The sequence below is a fragment of the Asparagus officinalis genome, chromosome 6 (assembly GCF_001876935.1).
Source record: "Asparagus officinalis chromosome 6, Aspof.V1, whole genome shotgun sequence".
Classification (NCBI taxonomy): domain Eukaryota; kingdom Viridiplantae; phylum Streptophyta; class Magnoliopsida; order Asparagales; family Asparagaceae; genus Asparagus; species Asparagus officinalis.
In genome coordinates this window covers 24,646,288-24,663,313 of record NC_033799.1, presented here as the reverse complement: position 1 = coordinate 24,663,313, position 17,026 = coordinate 24,646,288, and the positions used below count along the sequence as shown (strand labels likewise).

General features: G+C 37.1%; 1 protein-coding gene across 1 annotated transcript in view; it reads right to left on the bottom strand.

Annotated features, from left to right (window-relative positions):
• Positions 5,541-17,026, bottom strand: part of LOC109846428 (bifunctional cystathionine gamma-lyase/cysteine synthase-like) — a 72,055-nt gene continuing 60,569 nt past the window's right edge. The window contains exons 3-7 of the mRNA XM_020415663.1: positions 14,186-14,388; positions 7,732-7,857; positions 6,834-6,992; positions 6,236-6,429; positions 5,541-5,848 (exon numbers count right to left, since the gene is read on the bottom strand). Coding sequence (XP_020271252.1) covers positions 5,720-5,848; positions 6,236-6,429; positions 6,834-6,992; positions 7,732-7,857; positions 14,186-14,388 — 811 coding nt within the window. The 3' untranslated portion in view covers positions 5,541-5,719. The remainder of the gene's footprint in view (positions 5,849-6,235; positions 6,430-6,833; positions 6,993-7,731; positions 7,858-14,185; positions 14,389-17,026) is intronic.

Below are 17,026 nucleotides of genomic sequence, written 5' to 3'. Positions count from 1 at the left end.
ATTCTATTTCCCTATCAGGTGAAAGGGGCCTTTGAGATCGGACTTGTCTCTAGAACTAATTCAATAGAAAATTCTATTTCCCTATCAGGTGACATTCCAGGGAGATCTTTTGGAAAGAAATCGGGAAATTTACGCACGATAGGAATATGATGCGGACTAACTTCTTTTTGGCTTAAGACTTGCATTGATGCTAGAAAACCAATGCACCCGCTTCTCAACATGGGATGAGCTTGAAGGGCTGATATAATGTGCATAGGTTTTTGCACATTACTATCCTCAAAGAAAAACTCTGATTAATCGGGAATTCTAAACACCACTCTTTTCTCTCGACATAGAATAGATACATGATTTCTAGATAACTAATCCATTCCTAGAATGATGTCATAATAATGCATATTAAGGATGAGCAGTTCCGCTGGAAGCTTCATATCCACTATTTTTATCTTAAATTTGTAATACTTATTAGATATTATTATGCTATCTCCTGGTGTGCTAACATACATTTCATGCTCTAGTGTATGACATTGCAACCCTTGCTTTCTAACAAATTGTTCAGCAATAAAAGAATGCGAAGCTCCAGAATCAAATAGAACTCGAGCAAAAATAGAAAATATAGGTATAGTACCTAACACCAAATCATTATTTGCCAGACCCTCTTGCTCGGTTAGAGAGTAAACTCGAGCCTTCACTTGAGGACGCTGATCACATTGAGATGTCTTATGACCTGGAGTTTTTTCAACTTAGGGCAATCTGCAATCTTGTTATCCTTTTGGGCACACCTCAGACAAGCACCTGTAACTCTCCAGCAATTATTCGCTTCATGATTAGGCTTGTCACATATAGTGCATCTCATCAACTTCTGGTTCATAGTCTGCTTTCCTTTTGAATCCACATTTTGTCTGTTGTTTTGCCAGTTCTTGTTGTGACCTCCACATCCATCCGATCTGAACCTGTTCTTCATATCATCATTCTTGCGATCATCAATCGAAAAAATTTCTTGTCATTTCTTTTTCAATCACTAAAGCTTTCTTCAATACCGCTGCATAACTGGAGAGTTCAAATGAGCTCACTTGAAATCTTATCTTGGGTTGAAGACCGTCCTCAAAACGACGTGCTCTATCTTCTTCAGTTGTAACAAACTAGGGTGCAAACTTGGATAGATAAGTAAATTCCTCCTCATATTTAGCCATAGTCTTATCATTTTGCTTCAGCTCATGGAATTCCTTCTCTTCTGCTAGCGAACAGTCTTTGGAAATTATTTCTCATAGAAGACTTTCTTAATTTCTTCCCAAGATATTTGGTCAGCACCATCTCCTAGAATCCTCTGCTGCATTTTCCACCAGCCATATGCACGTCCTTTAAACATATATTGCATAAGCCACTTTTTCTCCATCGAGACACTTCATATAAGTAAAGACTTTCTACATCACCGTGATCCAGTCTTTAGCTACCATATGATCTACATTTCCTTCGAAGGTAGGTGGTTACAACCTCTTAAACTCTACCATACTGCTTCGCAATTGAGGATGATCATTGTCTCGAGAATTTTGCTGTTTGTTAAGTTATTGCTACTGATTTTGTATCACAGTAGTGAGATTTTGCATCATATGCATCATAGTATTTGCATCCATTTGATTTTCTCTAGAACCAAATCTACGTACACTTCTACAACCAAACATTTGCCCCAAAGTCTGGTGCAAATCAATTTCTTGAGTTGAAGTAGTGTTCGTGTTGTTCCTAGCCATCTAGTTATAAAGCAAACAAATAATATATCAATAATCCAGTTGAAGTAGTGTTCGTGTTGTTCCTAGCCATCTAGTTATAAAGCAAACAAATAATATATCAATAATCCCTAAAAGCAATTCTAAAATTTATTTGTTATAAAGCAAACAAATAATATATCAATAATCCCTAAAAGCAATTCTAAAATTTATTTCTAAATGCTACTGTCTATAGATTTATAAGCCTAGAACTTCTAAACCTAGGTTTTGATCCCACAACTTGTCACTCCCCCAAATTGCACAACTTATTTTGAGATACGTGACAATGAAAATATGTGCACAAAATACATGTTAAGCCTACGGTGCACTTACATAATACAATAAACTTCATTTAAAAAAAAATTATTGGCAAATAGAGAAGTCTCAGAGCAAAGCTACATTATAATAAGTTCACTCTAATGAGTCAAAAGACTCTTATTACATATGCATAGTAGCAAGATTTGTATAACTTTAACTTTCATCATCAAACACCCTAAATGTTCATTCTCATATTCCAAAGCTCTGAGATATAGATAGAGCTATATAGTTTTTATCTGAAAAGATTGAAAAACAATGGGGTGAGTTTACACTCAGTGAGCAGAAAACTTATCATTAGCGGATCAGACAAGTTTAAGAATTTATCAATACTAAAATTTAAATAAGTTATCGTCAAAAAAGACGATTAAGAAACACATAATATTTTGAATAAGAGGAATTTCAAAGAATAGATGTGATATTTCATAAAAGAAAATTCACAAATTATGAAATAATACGAATGAACACTAAATACTTTTAAAATCATAATTATCCATCTAAATTCACACTTGCAAAACTTCCTCAGTTGTCACACTAAGGAATTATAGCCTAGTAGCATGGGAATGCGTATCAAATTACTATAAGTCAAACCGGGGACAGAATGTACCTAACACTAGCATAGGTTGCTCGAGGGCCACTTCACTTTTGCCAAAAGGCCACTTTATCACTGGTCGGTACATTCATACCATATGGTAGGCTTCAACAAATTACTTCAGTCCATAGCGGACTTTTGAGGATTTTTAATATTAAAACACTTTTCTTTTTTGCTCAAAGTATCACTCACAATTTCCACTTGTACGTAAAGCAATATAAAAACTTAAACACTTTTGCAAACTTTTCTCATATCAATTTCATGAAAATAGAATATTCATGAATTTAAAAAAATAAATACTTTTTTTTGTTAAATAGAACTCTTCAAATAATGCATTTGAACAGTAAATTTGAAATGATATATTTTCAAAAAATCTCATATACTAAACAATATTTATCTTGTAAAAGATTAATAGCTATCACAATCAAATTTGTTAACAATTACTATAAATGAATAGAATAACATGTCTGATCCCTAATTTCTCTACACAAAAATAAAATTATTATTTAAATAATATATAATAGAAAATAACCAATGATAAGAAATCTACTCACATCAAAAGATTTGACAATGATTTAGAGAACCGTAGTCTAAGAACCTACTCCTCGATCAAACCTATAATCACACAAGATGCATAAAAACTAAAGATTCTATACTCAAACTATTTTGGATATAAAACTAATATTTTTAGTTTCCAACTAATATTTTTAGTTTCTAACTAATATTTTTAGTTTCTAGGGGGGTTTCTAAAATTTATTTCTATTCTTTTTAAATAGAACTTGGGCCTAACAGCAACGTTTCTAGTTTAATGGGTCAAAATGAGAATCTTTTCATTAATTAGGTTTTGTACAAAATCACCTTTCCAAAGATTTTGTACTCAAACCTAATTTCTGTAATTCTAGGGGTCTAGCAATAATTTTCCTTTTCTTCTTCCTCTTATTTTCCTTTTTTTTACGGCTTATGAACCCAAATGGGTTTTCTTGGGTTCGGCGGTCATAGAGGACACCACCGATGAAACCGACGACCGTGGATGACCGGAGTTCTTCTGATGTCGCCGGAGATAGCATCGATGGCCGGAAAAAGGTTATTATTTATCTATTCTATTTATGTTTCTAACCAAAACAAAAATAACTAACCTCTTAGAAGCTAGCATTCGTCCTCTTCCTTCTCTGATTCTTCCAGAACACTTTCTTTCTCTTTTTGTTTGTGTGCATGAAGGCAAGGGATTCTGCCATCTTATATAGGATTTCCAATGACTCTTGAGATTTGTAACTGCTTTCATATTACCTCCAAACAACATTTATTCCTAATTAAAGAAACTGAAAGGCCCACTAGTGATCCTGATACATAATTTAACTTGGAAGACCTTTGATTTTCCTCTTTTTATTAATTGAGAAAAGAAATGGCTCTCTACAGGATAAGCTAAGAAGATGCTAAGAAGGCGAAATAGACTAATCTACATTTCTTAATCAAGGCATCATGAATGCCGCCATAACACAAAGATATGTAGTGAAATAATAACAATAACAAGCAAAACAGTAAACAATGCAAATCACAGAAAATAATCGCAGCCATAACACATACAATATTATAGTGGTTCAGATAATTAAATAATCCTGCATCCACTCTTGCTTCTCGCGAAGAGGCATCTTAACAATGTGAGAGTTCTCTAAATTACACACCTGATTCAAGAGACTTATAAGTCCGAAAACTTAGTTTCTCCTAAACTAGTCATCTAACCTAATTCTTCATAGTGAGTAATCCTAGCCCTAGCTAGTAATTAATCAATTCCTCAACTAATACCGACTTAGAGTAAGCCGTAAATTATCAATTCACATCGGCTTGTGTGCATCGTAAAAACAAGTTTAATGTAAGGAAGTAAATATCAATTAAGCATAACTAGAAAGGTATTACAGTTCTTAGATTATACAAGTGTAATAAATTGATATTAATCCCTCTGTTATATAATCCATTCAAATAAGTTACTGGGGTTTTTCAATATTAGTCCCTTAAATCTATAGTGTTTTGCTACTAGTTCTCTAAATCATTAAAATTTGTTATTAGTCTCCCAAATCTCAATATCATACTGATATTAATCCCTTTCTCATATAATCCGTTCAAATAACATTGTTTAGTTCCAAATTATTTACAAAGTCTTTGTTTGTAGTAAGAACGTGAGGATAATGTCCAGTGGAGTCGCGTCAAAAACATCAAGGAAAGATACTGAAATTAAAAAAAAATCAAGGAGAGGTGCATGTAACATTCATGGATTTTGGGTTTAATATTTAATACGGGTCAAACCCGTTTTCATGAAACCTATTCATAATGGGTTTGGGTTTTTAAAACCCACTAGAAAGATAAACTCAATAAATTCCCCGCCACTATTCCACATGCAATTCTGAAGTTTGGGTGACGATTTTAGTTTTGTAATCAAACATATTTTAGGTTTGAATTTGATTGGTTATCGTTAACTAATGAAAAGCTTACTTGTTGTTTAGTTTTGTTGTACCCATTAATGACGTATTCGTGAAAGAAAGTAATACATTCTCCCACATGTGAAATGTAAATTATTCTATTTCTTTCAAGGAAGTATATAGTAAGAAAATTTCATAATTTAAAATCATTCAGAAACTAGCACTCAATTCTTGTTTTATTAATTTATTTTTTCCCATTCCTCGAAACATTTTGTGATCGGAGTGTGAAAGCATCTAATACGTATCTTTTGTTAAGCAAGTATCTGATACATATCATCAAATATGATATTTAAAATGTATTGTCTATGATATAATATTTGCATCTCTAACGATGATTTAAGGCTCATTTACATCAAAATATATCATTTCTTGCTATAATTTTGTTATTGCTAATTACTGTGAAGTCCCAAGGCAAATTAACATCATAATCACCATCAAGATAGTTCCTTATGCAAAAGGTTAAAACACTCTGTACCTTGGTTTTTAAGCTTGAACAAACGTATCTTAAGAATCCTTTTTTTATTTCAAATGACAACAGGAGATTTGGATACAAAGCATCTCGTGCAGATACGTAAAATCTATGAGAAGCTCATATTAGCGCATTCATCCCTGACCTCATCAAACAACTGTGTGCTGATATATCTCTCTCCTCCACTTGAAAACATCGTAACAATCATCTTGCCTTTGTTTTCAACTCTCTTCGCAACCTGTCAAACAATAGAAGTAGGAACTGTTAATGTGATCATGTAAACAACATTGATAGCGTTGACTATAAAATTATAGCCCTCAATCCTTATAACAACTTTGAAGGTTATGCATTCAAAGAGACTTTAAGCTCAAGTCATACAGGACATTAAAGGTGGAGTTTAAGAAAATAGTATTTATACGTAAAATAGTTCAGATTATAATCCATGGAAATAGTATTTATACGTAAAATAGTTAAGAAAATAGTATTTATACGTAAAATAGTATTTAAACGTAATTTCTGTATTACCCTTTTCGGGTAACTATAGAAAGAGTAGATTAGACTTTTTTTAATCTCTCTGTTAACACAGTTTATAAGGAAAAAATAAAAAAGGTAGAGCATATATAACCTTTAAGCATGCAGTTAAGTTTGCTCCTGAGGATATGCCTACAAGCAAACCTTCTTCTCTTGCAATCCTTCTTGCATGAACCATTACTTCCTCTGTGGTTACTGTTATGATCTCATCAACATGCGACATATCCACATTCTTTGGAATGATACCCGGCCCTATCCCTTGGATATTGTGAGGACCCGGTTGACCCCCTGTATAAAATTATCAAAATCCATGGTTATGGTTTTAGTAAGGAGCTTTGCTACAGGGACCCAAAATATGCGACCAATAAAGGGGACAAGTGAGGTGTCCCCCTCCTATTGGATAATGAGTTGGTTATCATTAATGATGGCCAACTTATTATCTAATAGGAGGGGAACACCTCACTTGTCTCCTTTATTGGTCTCATATTTTGGGTCCTTAAAGAATTTTTCTTTAGTAAGTCATAAGCTAAGAACTTATGCCTATGGTTCCTTTGTTACGTATTTAATGAGTATATCAGTGGAAAATAAATTGAAGTGTCCTGAGTCCAGATCACATTTACTGTAGAATCCTCTATAGAAGTTTGTACCAAATTGAAACTACTACTTTTCTCTGATTCCAAAATCAAAATTACCTGAAAGGACTGCACTTTCTGCAGGTTCAACGCAAATTATTTTGATATCGGGATTTTTCATTTTGAGATATTTTCCTACACCGGTCAATGTACCTCCTGATCCAGTACCACATACAAAGATGTCTACCTTTCCCGCCGTGTCATTCCAAATCTCTGGTCCTGAAATTCGATGCAATAGGTTACGATTAGAACTCTCGACAATTTATTATAATCTTTATCAGAGTGATCATTATAAGAGAGAGAAATAGCTAGACAGAAAAAATTTCTTCAATGGAAATTAATTTTACTTGAAAGATAACCAAACTTGAGTTACTTATGTAAGCATGTTATGACAAACTGGATAAAGGATACTGATGCCCAACTGTCAGAGATAAATATTATTAATGAAGTATTCAGGAGATTAGATAGTGAATAATCTGAATAAACACAACGTAACGTAAAGAAGCATCAACAGAGTCACTAAATATTACATTATGTACTCAACATCCAAATTTGGGTTTTGTAACATGTCGATAAAGTCACTTCTTCTGGTACGATGGATGCTGTCAAAGTCCATTCGACTACCACAAACTTCAAAGCTATCATATTCCTACAGATTCTTAGTACTTTTCGTGGACTAAAACTTGAGCTTTTTTTACATGGCCATACCTTTTCCTAATATGCTTCAAGTACAAGCCTGGTGAAATTTGAACCTGGATTATTCTGTTACTAAAACCCTTCCAGTACGCCAAATTTGGAAGTTGCACTAAAAACTTCGGTCATAATTATATTTACAGCATTAGTCTGCCTACTTGCTTGACTAGCAAAATGGCATGTTCTAATTCTCTTCAGGAATGAAAAATTGCGATGAACTAATTGAAATATATCACTAAGAATTAGCAAAGTTGCATAAAAGTACCGGTGCCTGTAAAATGTGCATCAGGATTTGCTGGATTGGTAAACTGATCAAGAACATAAACATTTGGATCATTCTCTTTCAGCTGCTCAATTCTTTCAACCATTCCCTGAAATCCATGTTTAGGATCTACGAAAACACCAAGCAATAGAATCTATAATTAGTTAAATGGTATTATGAATCGAAAAAGGAAAAGAGACTATCTGAATATAATTGCAACATATAAATAAAAGAAAGAACAAGAAAACCACAATATGAACTTTCTCCTCTCCAAAAGTCTACTCCACCATATCAAAACTCCAAAATATGGATCAAAACAAGACATCACAGGTTCAACTTCCCTTTCTTATGAACAAATTAAACCTGAGGTTTTTTATGCAATGTTATTTTTTTAAGTCTGCTTTAAAATACACACCCGTTCAGCTATGAACATGGATTGCTCTGATACCATCTCCACTTACTTATAATCAAAAGTAACTTTCAACAATGATATGTATTACCAGAACAAGTAGGAAGTACAGTAATCAAGTAATTCTTTTGCATAAATTGTGAACGTGGGGCCACATGAGGAGATAAGGCAGTGGGGAAACCCGTGAACAGCGAATGTGGGCGCCACAAGCATGAGTCTTTTGGGCCTGGAATTTTTTTCCACGTGTTGTACAACCGCATCCGTTTATCAGCCTATAAATAGGAACATAGTCTGTTCCTAGGTTAGTGTGCAAATGAAAAGAGGGGACGTGCAGAGAAGAAAACCGCAGATCTTTTTTTGGCTGATGCAAGGGGAGAAAGCATAGGAGAAAAAGGGTATTGGCAACAGTCCTTTTGGGGGAGATATTTGTGTGAGATTTGAGAGCTTGTTTGAGGGTTTAATTTGTGAGATTATAAACCCTATTTGTATTCTCTCTCTAATAGTAGATCTCCCTCCTCGTTGCCCCATGAACATAGGCAATTTGTCGAACCACGTAAATTTCGTTTGTTTCACTGTTTGTGTGGTTTGTAATAGCTTATTTAGGTTCCCTCGACAAGTCAATCATAGAACTGATGAGAGGAAGAGCTGATATCCCACTTTGTTAAGATATTTTGTTTTTGATTCTTGTTTTCTTGGTGAAACAGGAATTCCTATTGTGATCTTACTCTCTTGTTGGGCCGAGGTGCTGCCGAAATTTCTGATTCGCACAACAAGTGGTATCAGAGCTCAGATTTTAGATCTAGGGTTTTAGAATTAGGTGGAGGAAAATTCTTGTGTGAATCTTGGTTCTCTGGGTTCTAGGTTTCGGTGGAGATAGCATTAGGAGTTGCCGTTGGAGATTTTGCTATCCTCGTGTGGACAGATGATCTATTTAGAATCTGATCTAGAGTTTTGTTGGGTAATTCTTAATTTCTATGAAAGTTTAATTCATTCTCTACAATTTGGAGTTAGTTTGCAATGGGAGAAGAAGGTGAAAGCAGCGAGACGATGGAGATCATAGTTCAAGTTGGTTTTCAAAACACCAAAATTAGTATGGTAAAGTATGACAGTAAAATTAACTTTGGTTTGTAGATGAGCGATGTACAACATGCGCTCAATGTTCAGAACTTGGAGGAGACCATCATGGTCCATGAGAGACTACCAATATATGAAGAGGTGATATGAGAAAAGATGAATAGGAACGCTTGTGGGATGATCAGGTCATGCTTGGAACAGGAACTAAAGTATGATGTGATTGAGATGACATCTGTAATGAAGATGTGAGAAATTCTTAACAATAAGTACCTTACAAAGAGTGTTGAGAATCGGTTGCACTTGCTGCGTAGGTTATTCAGATTCCAGATGTCCAGAGGCACCTCGCTTGCGACTTATGTGAACAACTATACGAAGTTGTTGTCGGTCTTGGAGAATGTTGATAAGAAGATTTCGGATGAGGACAAGGCTATCATATTATTGGGCCCCTTACCGGACGAGGAATATGACACTTTTGTGCTCACTTTGTTAAACGGGAGAACTTCTATCAGCTATAGTGAAGTTACTAATACATTGACAAATTATAATTTGATGAGGAAGGACAATGAGACTTCTCGTGTTAGTACTTCAGGTGAGACCTTGTCGACGAGAGGTAGAAGCCCATATCTGAAAGGTGGTAATAGAGGGGGGTCAAAGTCAAGAAGCTGCCACCAATTAGCAAAGAACAATGTGCATTCTGTAAGGAGCAGGGATATTGGAAGAGAGACTACCGGATGCTCAAGGAGAAGGAGAATGACAAGAAAAGGGGCTCGAAAGATAATGAGGTGAATATTACGAAAGGCAATGATTCTGATGATTCGAGCTTTTCTCTACTGATTACTCCAGAGGTGAACCACTTGGATGCATCAGATTGGATGCTTGATTCCGGTGCTACCTATCATGTGACCCCTAGGCGAGATTGGTTTGCATCTTTTGAGAAGCTCGATGGAGGAGTTGTAGTCATGGAAAATGATCAGTCCTATGACATTTGTAGGATAGGTACTGTGAGGATTCGGATGCACGATGGAATAGTTCGTGAATTGAAGAAGGTGAGATTTGTTCCCTAGCTGAAGAAGAATCTTATTTCTGTTGGAGCTTTGGAGGCAAAAGGATTCAAAGTGACCTTTAAGAATACTGCAGAAAATGTTACTAAGGGATCTATAGTGGTGATGAAGGGAGTCCGCAGTCAAAACTTGTATTATCTGAAGTGGAGCATCGAGATTGGCTAGGTAGCTTCAGCTATTTTAGAGGCGGACATGAGTAGACTTTGACATTACAGATTAGGACACATAGGTGAGAAGTTACTACAGGCACTATGCAAGAAGGGACTATTTAAAGGAGCCAAGAGTGGGAAGATTAAGTTCTATGAGTATTGTGTTCTTGGCAAAAAGACGAAGGTGAAGTTCGGGACTACCATGCATCAGACGAGGGGTATTCTGGACTATGTGCACACAGACCATTGGGGTCCTACCAAGACTGCATTACTTGGTGGTCGACATTGGTTCGTCACGTTCGTTGATGACTATTCTGGTCCTACCAAGACTGCATTACTTGGTGGTCGACATTGGTTCGTCACGTTCGTTGATGACTATTCTAGGCGATGTTGGGTGTACACCATGTGGTCGACATTGGTTCGTCACGTTCGTTGATGACTATTCTAGGCGATGTTGGGTGTACACCATGGCAAATAAGAGTGAAGTCCTAGATATATTCGTGGAGTGGAAAAAGATGTTGGAACTACAGGCTGGGAGAAAGATCAAGACGTTGCGATTCGATAACAGCGACGAGTACATATCAGACCCCTTTCTGCAGCTATGTCGAGATGAGGGCATAGAGAGGCACTTTACGGTTATTCATACATCGTAGCAGAATGGGGTGGCAGAGAGGTTAAATTGGTCTTTGCTGGAGAAGATCCGATGTTTGTTGGCGCATAGTGGTTTAGAGAAGATCCTTTGGACTGAGGCACTTTCATATGCGAGCCACCTCATTAATAGGTTGCCTTCATCTGTGATCAAAGGGAAGATCCATATGGAGTTATGGTTGGGAGTGCTAGCACGAGATTATGACCAGCTCAAGGTATTTGGGTGCCCTACATTTTATCATGTGAGAACAGATAAGTTGGAACCTCGATCTAGGAAGACCATATTTGTAGGATTCAAGTGTGGTGTCAAAGGATACAAGCTATGGGATCCAGTTGATAGGAAGATTGTGCTGAGTAAACACGCCACATTCGATGAGGCTTCTATCTTGAAGCTTCCCATTTCTCATCAAGTGGAGAGAGACCCGACAGAGGAGATATCATAGGTGGTGGAGATCGATACAGTTCCACATTGTCCAGATAGTACAATATCCATTAAGGTGTCAACTAAGGTGATGCCAGGCGAGCACATCGACTTCGAGGAGGATACGGGTACAGCTCAAGTACAAGATTCTATTATGGTTCGGAGACAGATGAGAGACATACGGATACCGGTATGGTATGCCGACAAAGTTACGTATGTACTTCTGATAGAGAGTATCGATGAGATGGTACCTACTACATTCAGAGAGGCCGAGCATAGTTCGGAGGCTGATTCATGGTAGGTAGCTATGCTGGAGGAGATGAAGTCTCTTCACAAGAATGATATGTGGGAGCTTGTTGAGCTTCCAAATGGGCGGAAGGTAATTGGTTGTAAGTGGGTATACACAATGAAATGAGGGCATTGAGGGCACTCCAATGAGGTTCAAAGCTATATTAGTTGCGAAGGGCCATGCACAAGAGGAAGGTATTGACTATAATGAGGTTTAGTCACCGGTTGTAAAGCACTCTTCGATTCGGATTTTGCTAGCTTTGGTGGCATAGTATGGTTTGGATTTAGATCAGTTAGATGTAAAGATAACATTTCTTCATGGTGATCTTGATGAAGAAATATATATGACTCAGCCATTGGGATTCCGAGCTGCAGGGAAGAAAAAATTGGTTCGCATATTGAAAAAATCGCTATACGGTTTGAAACAGTCTCCTCGACAGTGATATAGACGATTCGATGGTTTTATGATTAGTCATTTGTACACTCGAAGCCAGTTTGATCCTTGCGTATATTTTCGCAAGTTAAAAGGAAGTGCGTATATCAATTTTTTACTTTATGTTGATGACATGTTGGTTGCCTTTATTTCTACATATGCTATAGATGAGTTAAAGGCACAACTTTCAAAGGAGTTTGAGATGAAGGGTTTGGGTAAGGCAAAATGTATTTTAGGAATGGAGATTGGCAGAGACAAGAAGAATGGCAGAATTTGTTTGACACATGTGGCTTATTTGAAGAAGGTTCTATAACGATTTCATGTTAGCATGGATACGAAGCTACTTAGTGTACCATTGGGAGCCTATTTAAAGCTTTTAACTGATCTTTCATTGAAGACAGTTGAAGATTGAGAGTTGATGTTGAAGACTCCATATATGAGAGCGGTTGGGAACTTGATGTACGTGATGGATACGAAGCACATTAATGTTCGCTATTACTTCGTTCGGGATGTTCTTGAAGATGACGATGTGGAGATTGTGAAAGTCCACATGAAGGATAATCCGATGGATATGCTCACTAAGGTGGTTCCGAACAACAAGTTTGGTCATTGTGGAAACATGTTGCACATTCGTGATTATTGAGGCCGTTGGCGGCCATTCAGGTGAATTACGTGAGGCTTGATTCCTTGGGCAAAAGGATACATAAGCAGTCTTTACGATGTAGCGAGTTTAGATTAGTTGATTTTGATGAGGCTGAGATTGTTTGTAGTCTCGTTCGGGTTCCCAACTTGTTGTGGATTGAGTCCGTTATTGTGAATTAACTTCATAACGTACTGAACACAACAAGTGAGACATTTGGATGCTTTGGTGTCGGCTCAGTTTTGGGAAAACTTCACCGAGGTAGAGAATTATGAATGTGGGGCCACATGAGGAGATAAAGCAGTGGGGAAAACCGTGAACAACGAATGTGGGGGCCACAAGCACGAGTCTTTTGGGTGTGGAATTTTTTTCCGCGTGTTGTACAACCTCATCCATTTATTAGCCTATAAATAGGAACATGGTCTGTTCATAGGTTAGTGTGCAAGTGAAAAGAGGGGACGTGTAGAGGAGAAAACCGCAGATCTTTTTTCGGCTATTTCAAGGGGAGAAAGCAGAGGAGAAAAAGGGTATTGGCGGTTGTCCTTTTGAGGAAGATATTTGTGTGAGATTTGAGAGCTTGTTTGAGGGTTTAATTTGTGTGATTGTAAACCCTATTTGTATTCTCTCTCTCTCTAATAGTAGATCTCCCCCCTCCTTGCCCCGTGGACGAAGGCAATTTGCCGAACTACGTAAAATTCGTTTGTCTCGCTGTTTGTATAGTTTGTAATAGCTTATTTAGGTCTGCTCGACTAGTCAGTCCTAGAAATAATGAGAGGAAGAGCTGATATCCCACTTTGTTGAGATATTTTGTTTTTGGTTCTTTTTTCCTTGGTAAAACGGGAATTCCTATTGTGATCTTACTCTCTTATTGTGCCGAGGTGTTGTCAAGTTGCTGCCGAAATTTCCGCTTCGCACAACATAAATTTGCACAATATAATCCAAATTCTCCTTTTAAAATGGTAATGATACAAAACTCTCCTAAATTTTGTGGTGTTTGCGCAAAACTCTTCGCTGCATGAATTGTAGAAAATCACCACGAACTTGATTCACTTGAATCCTCTGACCGATGGAAAATAGTTTAAGTTGTCATGTGCAAAATTATCGAGAGAGTTTTTTAGATTAGTATTAATAAATAAATAAGAATAGTTTAAAAGTCAACCTGTCTATGACAATTTCAAATAGTTCTGTTGGATTTTGTATAATTTTATAAGTTTTAGCTGGTTCTGTGTAGAACAACTGAAAGTCTTGGGGCTATGAAATTTAGCTTGAACAACAACAAAAAAGTGTGGAAAGAGAGCCAATAAAGTTCATTATAATAAGAAATTCTTCCTCACCAGTTATGTAAACTTCGGCGCCCAAATATTTCAATAGCATCCTTTTATCAAGTGAATAATAAGCAGGCATGACTCCAATGAACTTGTAACCTTTTCTTGCAGCTACGTAAGCCAAAGCAATCCCTAAATTTCCACCTGTGCCTTCAACTAATATCGTGATCCCAGGTTTAATCAGACCCTTCTCCTCAGCATCCTCCATCATTCTACAGAAAAAGAAAATATATGTAATTAATGTGAGAAAATATTTTATTACATTGCTTATAGTAACTTAGAGTAGAAGAATCACTTGATAGATTGCATGAAATCATCACACCAATGCTCTTCTCATTATTTGAGTAACCAAGAAATTTATTAACTAGAGAAAATAAATGCAGAGTATACATAAAGAAGAGAGAAAAGTACAGTAGGATGAGCTAAGAAGATGCTAAGAAGACGAAAAAGACTAATCTACATTTCTTAATCAAGGCATCATGAATGCCGCTCTACGATGGTCATCTACTTGGATGTTGAGGAATGTTGTCATACTAGATGAAAATGATCATACAATCAAGCTATGGGGAACGTTAGCACCTCTGAGTTAATTCTTAAATGATCATATCGAAGTAGCATGCTAGGAAAGAACAATCTGACTGATTAAGGAGATGTAATAAATTATCTGATGCCACGAGTCCCAAAATGCTGCATTCACTGATGATAGCGGATTGGAGCAATATTCAACGAGAATAGGGTTCCAAATATAGTAAGTGTAAGAGCAATGGAGGAAGATCACTGTGACACTGTCCGTCGACCTAATTTTGTTGCCGTTCTCATCATTGCATACTTGTGATAAAGCTTTTGTGACTGAATAACTTAATTGGAGATGCATGGTTTGATCAGATTCAACACAAAGAAATGTACTAGATATCTACCTTCAGTGACTTTTCGTTAGATTTTTGTTCAAAAAAACACTGGTCGGGGAAGTTACCAAATGTTACCAATTGCTGCTTGAGGACTTAAGTTTTTGGGTAAAACGATTGCTGACATTCATAAACAAACAAGCCAAATAAGAGGCAATCAGTAAATCAAAAAGCTTCATTGCGTAAATAGGAAACGACATGCAAGTACAGAGAGCCAAATTGGCATGGACTTTCACTAAGGACATTGTTACTTGTGTATGTTCTTTGCGTCATTTAGCTCAAAAGGCATCATCACTTCCTTCATTCCTAATTGTATACAGTAAGAACATACTTCCTTTTATGATCTACTGTGGGATAAATAGGGTAGGTTTCACAAAGCACCACTGAATTTTGGGCATTTTGCACAGCCACTGAGCTTTCCAGACTTTAAATATACACCTATGGACTATTAGAAAGTCTCATAGACAATGTTACTTGGTAGAGTAGTTTGAATTATGGTAAATAATGATTATTGATGAAAATTTTTAATGAACAATATTCATGTAGGAGAACAAGATAAAACAATCAGCTCACATTTTTAAATTTTCTACTTTGCAAGTCAATGCTATTTATCAGATCTTCCAATAGTTCGGAGAGGTTTAGCATGGGATTTTCTCTTATTTATAAAGTTCTCATGTTTTTGTACAAAAGTTCAGGGGAGTTTGTCAAGGTTCTGAATGTAATCTGTTATGGTATTTTCAAATGCCAAAGTGCAGCCCTTTGCCAACAACGTGTTGTGCTGACGGCGGCGTCGAGGAACCAAAACAAACGCCGATGCAAGAAGGCCAAAAACAACCAAATATCAATGCACAAACCAAACACCAATTTTAACGTGGTTCGGCAATTGCCTACGTCCACGGGGCAAGAAGGGGGAGGGTTTCCACTAATAGAGAAGGAGAGTACAAATTGAGATTACAAATCGCTCAAACGAACCAACTAATCTCACCAACAAATCTCTCAACCTCTCAACCAATAACCCTAACAAATAGCTCAGAAAGATCTCTCTTTTTGTGCTCAAAATCCCCCAAAACGCTCCTACAAAACCCTCAAATCGTATTGGTATTTATACCAAAACAGAAACCCAAACAGACTGCAAATAGGAACCTGAACTTTCCAAAAAACCCGTCGTAAGTCGACTTATCAGTCTGCAAAAGTCGACTTGGCAGAGCGAAAAACGACAACTGGAGAAGAGATCATAAGTCGACTTATCAGACCTGATAAGTCAACTTGCCAGAGCCCAAAATCAACAATCCAGAGCAGATCGTAAGTCGACTTACGACACAAACATAAGTCGACTTACCATAAGTCGACTTATGCCTGTGCATGAGTCGACTTATGACCAAAAAACTGCTTTTTCCAAGTTCTCCTCCACAATTCTCCACCTCGGCGAAGTTTTCCCAAAACTGAGCCGACACCAACCAAACAAATGCCTCACGTGTTGAGACCCAAATGGGAGTGCGAACACTCACCCCAAATGACGATATTGCTCACCAAATCGGCTGCATCATAAAGACTGCCTACGTATCCTCTTGCCCAAGGAATCAAGCCTTCACGTAGTTCACCCAAACGGCCTCCAAAGGCCCTCAAACAAATAGAAAAGTATGCAACTCTTCCCTAATATCGTCGACGGATCTGCAACTGATAGCGGCCCCAAACTGATACAAATCAAACACCTCCATATGAGGTGAACCAATGGCCGTATCCAAATCATGTCCACCAGCTGCAACCGAATCCAAAACCAATCCATCATCTGCATCCGAAATCAAATGATTCCCAACCTGTGTCACCTCAGCTGGAATCCCAAATGACGCAGTATGATCTGGAGTACGTGGAGTAATCTCCACCCAACGTGGAGTTGCATCACTCTCCACCTGCTGCGATATCTAAACGACCTGATCAACACTCT